This window comes from Chiloscyllium plagiosum, chromosome 13 (genome assembly GCF_004010195.1).
Source record: "Chiloscyllium plagiosum isolate BGI_BamShark_2017 chromosome 13, ASM401019v2, whole genome shotgun sequence".
In the NCBI taxonomy this organism is placed as follows: domain Eukaryota; kingdom Metazoa; phylum Chordata; class Chondrichthyes; order Orectolobiformes; family Hemiscylliidae; genus Chiloscyllium; species Chiloscyllium plagiosum.
Window position 1 is genome coordinate 26,615,063 of NC_057722.1, and position 5,861 is coordinate 26,620,923.

At 43.9% G+C, this 5,861-nt stretch overlaps 1 protein-coding gene across 1 annotated transcript in view; it reads right to left on the minus strand.

The window, feature by feature from the left end:
* LOC122556358 overlaps positions 1–4,973 on the minus strand; it is a 12,698-nt gene extending 7,725 nt beyond the window's left edge. Inside the window, exon 1 of the mRNA XM_043702990.1 lies at positions 4,767–4,973. Within this exon, the coding sequence (XP_043558925.1) occupies positions 4,767–4,869 (103 nt within the window). The 5' untranslated portion in view covers positions 4,870–4,973. The remainder of the gene's footprint in view (positions 1–4,766) is intronic.
* Positions 4,974–5,861: the final 888 nt, after the last annotated feature.

Sequence of the window (5,861 nt, forward strand, 5' to 3'; positions counted from 1 at the left end):
ATAAATGCGAGGTGATGCACTTTGGAAGGTCAAATTTGAAAGCTGAGTACAGGTTTAAGGATAGGATTCTTGGCAGTATGGAGGAACAGAGGGATCTTGGTGTGCAGGTACATAGATCCCTTAAAATGGCCACCCAAGTGGACAGGGTTGTTAAGAAAGCATATGGTGTTTTGGCTTTCATTGACAGGGGGATTGAGTTTAAGAGTCATGAGATCTTGTTGCAGCTCTATAAAACTTTGGTTAGACCGCACTTGGAATACTGCGTCCAGTTCTGGTCGCCCTATTATAGGAAAGATATTCAGAGGAGGTTTACCAGGATGCTGCCTGGACTGGAGGGCTTATCTTATGACTAGAGGTTGACTGAGCTCGGACTTTTTTCATTGGAGAAAAGGAGGAGGAGAGGGAACCTAATTGAGGTATACAAGGTAATGAGAGGCATAGATACAGTCGATAGCCAGAGACTATTTCCGAGGGGCTAACACGAGGGGTTAAGCTGGTTTTAAGCTGGTTGGAGGAAAGTATAGAGGGGATGTCAGAGGCAGGTTCTTTACACAGAGAGTTGTGAGAGCATAGAATGCGTTGCCAGCAGCAGTTGTGGAAGCAAGGTCATTGGGGACATTTAAGAGACTGCTGGACATGTATATGGTCACAGAAATTTGAGGATGCATACATGAGGATCAATGGTCGGCACAACATCGTGGGCTGAAGGGCCTGTTCTGTGCTGTACAGTTCTATGTTCTATGAATAGGAAGGGTTTAGAGGGATAAGGACGAAGTGCTGACAAATGGGACTTGATTAGGTTAGTATATCTGGTTGGCATGGACAAGTTGACCGAAGGGTCTGTTTCTGAGCTGTACCTCTCAATGACTCTATGGCTGTAGATGGCCTAGAGAGCTTGGGTTGAGAACAGGCTTGCTGTGCTCAGCTCGGAGGCGAGGAGCAGAGCTGGGGACCTAGGCCTGCAGCAGCACTTAATTCTGTTCCCACCCCTCCATTACAGAGGATGGCTTCTAGCAGCAAATTAGTGCCACTCTTCTGTGTTGTGAATTCCTTAATTTCGAGATTTCACATCTTTGAACACAAAAAGAATTGACATTTTATTAATTTTGCATAATGTTGCAGTGCTGATGAACAGTTGGAGCAGAATTTTACATGACTAATTTTGAGTTTCAGGATTTCCAAGGTATTTGCAAATGAAGATAACCACATTTCACAAAGTTTCAACATCATTAAGGCACAAGTTATGTTACTTATTACTAATTGCTGGCTTCGTTCCAATATAAAATTTGGGCAAAGACTTTAAGCTTGGCAGAAATACCCTAATGTGTTCCTATTTCCCACTTCCATCTTTGATATTACTGAGTATTGGGTCTGGTGCTTCTGTAGACATCATGAAAATGTTATTGCAAATGTCTGGGGCCATTCTAAGTTGATAATGCATCTTTCCCTGTGTACCTCAGTGCCATCATCTGGGTCTTTAATAGTGATTCTCCTTTGTTAATCATGACATGTTTTATCAATAAGATTTTTCAGACACTGAAACAGGGTTTGGGGCACATCATGGCATTCTCTAGCATGGTTTTGTAATTATGTGGTAATGTTTCAGTATTATGTTTTCTCCTCACTACATAGCATTTCAAACATAAGTTGAGTTGAGAAACTTTCAAAATGATCTCCTTACTCTCTAATTGCAATTCAACCATCATATTCATCAGTAGAACTGTTAAAGAAGTGAGATATTTCTTCTTTGATTTATTTTAAAAGCTTTAATGTTTGTCTTTGAATTTTTCTGTTAATGAAAATGATGCACACCAGTACTAGGAACTGAATTTATTTTTAACTTTGGGCTCCAGTATTACCTGCAACTAGAAACTGGGCTGATATAAGAAGAAATTATTTGCATTCTGATCCAAGGACTTGCCTTAACCGTAAACTGCACCAACATAACTTTTATAATTTCCATTAGCCATTCTTTTCTTTTGAGCAGTCTGAATGTATCGTATTTGTATCAAATAATGCTCATTATTATTCTATGTATCCAATCTGTTTCACTTTGAACATATCTGCAAGTATACATTGTTCCAAGAAATTGCTTGAGCTCTGGTAGCATCTGTGAAGAGAAAGCAGAGTTAATGCTTCAAATCCAGTGACCCTACTTCAGAACTGATAGTAGCTTGGAAAGGGTGAAATATATGCTGATGACGGGGGAGGGAAGAGAGGTGGGAGGAAATGGAACTGAGTAAATGGATTGGTGGAGACAGAGCCCAGAGAGAAAGAAAGAAAGACATTTAGGTGTATAAAGAGATGGTTGCTAGTAAGACAGGGAAGTAGAAAAGCTGATAGCGTGGACCATGATTAGTTAAAAATGGGTTGGCTATGCTGAAAGCAGCCTGTGTCATATGTCTGGGCCCTGCTGGGTGTGGGGGTGGGTAAAGGAAGGTGCTCAGGCTCTAAAATTATTGAACTCAATATTGAATGCAGAAGGTTGCAGGGTCCTCAAGTGGAAATTGAGATTCTGTTCTTAGCACTTCAGCAGGCCCGAAAATGTTGGCCCGGAAACATGATGGTGTGTGGAAGTGGCAGGCAACTAGAAACTGCAGATAGAATGTAAGTGCTCTGCAAAGTGGTCACACAAATCTGCGTTTCATCTTCCCAGTGTAGAGGAGACCACATTGTGAGCAGCGAATATAGTAGACTACATTGAGTGAAGATTAGAGTGGTGCTGGAAAAGCACAGCAGGTCAGGAATCATTCTTGATGAAGGGGCTTTTGCTCAAAATGTTGATTTTCTGCCTGACCTGCTGTGCTTTTCCAGCACCACTCTAATCTCGACTCTGATTTCCAGCATCTGCAGTCCTCACTTTTGCCTACATTGAGTGAAGTGCAGGTAAATCATTGCTTCACACAGGTGTGTCTGGAGCCTTATTTAGTGAGGGGTGAGTAGGTAAACAGACAAGCAGATGCACCTCTGCGACTGTAGGGAAAGGTGTCAAAGGGATGTGAGCTAGTATTGCGAGTGGAGGAGGGGTGAGCCAGGATGTCTCAGAAGGAACAGTCCCTGTGGAAGGTTGACAAGAGAGGAAAGGGGAAAATATGCCTGGTGGCGGCTGCAGTTCTACAGAAAGGTCACTGAACTCAAAATATTAATTCTGCTTTCTCTCCACAGTTGCTGCCAGACCATAAGATGGAGGAGAAGAATTGGGCCATTCTGCCCATCAAGATTGCTCCACAATTTGTTCATGACTGTCACGTTTCTCAACTTCATTCTGATATAAGACCATAAGATTAGATTAGATTATATTACATTACAGTGTGGAAACAGGCCCTTCAGCCCAACAAGTCCACACCGACCCGCCGAAGCGTAACCCACCCATACCCCTACATTTACCCCTTACCTAACACTACGGGCAATTTAGCATGGCCAATTCACCTGACCTGCACATCTTTGGACTGTGGGAGGAAACCGGAGCACCCGGAGGGGACCCACGCAGACACGGGGAGAACGTGCAAACTCCACACAGTCAGTCGCCTGAGGCGGGAATTGAACCCGGGTCTCTGGCGCTGTGAGGCAGCAGTGCTAACCACTGTGCCAATAGGATATAGGACCTGCTGAGATTTCTCCAGCAATTTCTATTTTTGATTCAAATCTTTAGCATCCGCAGTTCTTTGTTTTATTTGAATATTATTTCATCTCTGTTTCACCCAAGTTTTGCTTTGTAAACATTTGGTCAACGCATGCTCTTATTAATTTGACGGAGGTGCAATTCCCAGCCTCAATGCCACAAGGAACTGTTTGTGATCGCACTGTTGCCTGTCGACCTGCTGTTCTCAAGCAAACGGCCAACGGAGCCCCAGCATGAAAACAGAGCATGTTAGCTTTCCAGGATGGAGATGGGAGTGTGGGATCTGGAAAATTCCCGGCTCCTCGCCGACAATCCAGTCCCTATTACGTTCCTGGTGATAGGGCATTGTAGTTAATAAATTAAAACAGGAAATATTGGAAACAATGAACAGATCAGGAGATGTCTTTGCAGGGGAAAAAAAAGAGTTCGGGACTTCTCATTCGAAGTGCACATTGTTCGTGATGAACAGGCCGGAAGCAAGTAAATAGAAGTAAATTCTAGGCAAGAACGCTGGACGGAAATGCAGCAATTTCGGAGAGATAGAGCAGTGTGTGAAGATTAAGGTGCACCTTCTTCCCAAACAAGTAGAGAGGCAGCAGGATATTAGGGCGGGGAGGATTTCCTCAGAAAACAGAAAGTGCTGGAGAAACTCAGCAGCATCTGTGCAGAGAATGACAGACAAGAATTTCGAGTCCAATGTGACTCTTCCACAGATTTCCCATTTGCGCGATGCTGTCATCTAGTGGTCAAAACTTTCAGAAAACCACTGGAATTCTCCATCTACTGGCTTCCTCGACCCACTGTGACAGCAGCACAGCTCGCACGAAAATAACAGAGCGACGATCAGCTGGCGAACGAAAGAGCATGATTGTGAAAGACGGTTTCCTTGAATGACCCTTAGAATGAGGGAGGGCTTAGCGAACCCCAGCACAAAGTGCGCACGGCCGCTTTTTCATTGTAAAGTTGCAGATCCGCAGCTAGATGGGAACTCCACTTTCGGCCACTTTAGTTTTGTGCTGGGGTTTTGGGTGTTGCTTCGGAGTTGGTTCTGTTGGAGGAGCAAATGATAGGCTGCAATCTCAACCAGGCACAAGAGTGAAACTTAAAAAACCCTGCTGTCATTGTTAACAACAAAACCACATACCATCTGAAAACATTGTTACGTTTGAAGAATCCAGGGCAGCAAAATTTGAAGACCTGAAACTAAGAGAATGCTGCGACTTATTGCTAAATCTAAACATACACATCTACATATATAATTGTGATGTACAACATATGAAGTAGGTTTCATTGCTAAAATCTGCTGTACGCCACAAGGAAGACACAAACTGAAGATGAGAAAGGGCGCTGGTCCAGGGTCACTGACCTCACACTTCCCCCTCAGCGCTGTTCCCTTTCTGCTCTCTATTCTGCTTTCCATGAATAGCCCTCGTTTCCTCAGAAGTTCGATTCAAATTGTGATTTTCCAACCGCTCAGATTGAAAGTGTCGTTTCGAATTTGAAAGCTGACATTTAAAGAGGTATTTTTTTCGCTGCCCGGATTTACTGAAAGCCGCGAATCCCCCGTTTTCCGGGGGCGGGGGGATACTGATTTCTGACACAGAAACTTCACCCACACGAGGATAAGGATCATTTCCGTCGAATTCCTCCCACCACGCATGCCGGAAGGTTGAGGCGCTGTAGGGACAGGCTCTACACACAAGTTCCATAGTCCAGCTTGCCATTTAGTTCCCTCACAACGCCCAGGAAATTCCCCTCTTTCCAAATTGCTGCCGGGCTTTGTAGTCTGGCCGTGTTTTAAAGGTTGTATTTGCTAACTTGAGTCGAGAAGGCAGAGGCCGCATCGCAGGCGGTTACAGACAACAGGATTTCTCGCAATTTTAAATTTGATTTTCACGTAAAGGCATGTCTTGGAGCTGCAGCACATACAGGTGTGGAATTCCAGAATTGTCACAGCGCTGAAGGAGGCTGATTGTCCTTACAATTAAGGACGTGTTCCTGTTATGATGTCAAAGTATATCTATGCTTCATTTTCATACAATAATTTAATTGCCAAATTCTTAGAATCCCTAGGGTTACCATTGACCAAAAACTCAACTGGACTGGCCACATAGACACAGTGGCTACAAGAGCAGGTCAGAGCGTAGGAGTATTGTAGCAAGTAACTCACCACCTGACTTCCCAAAGCTTATCCATGGCACAAGTCAGGAATATGATGGAATACTTCCCACTTGCCTGG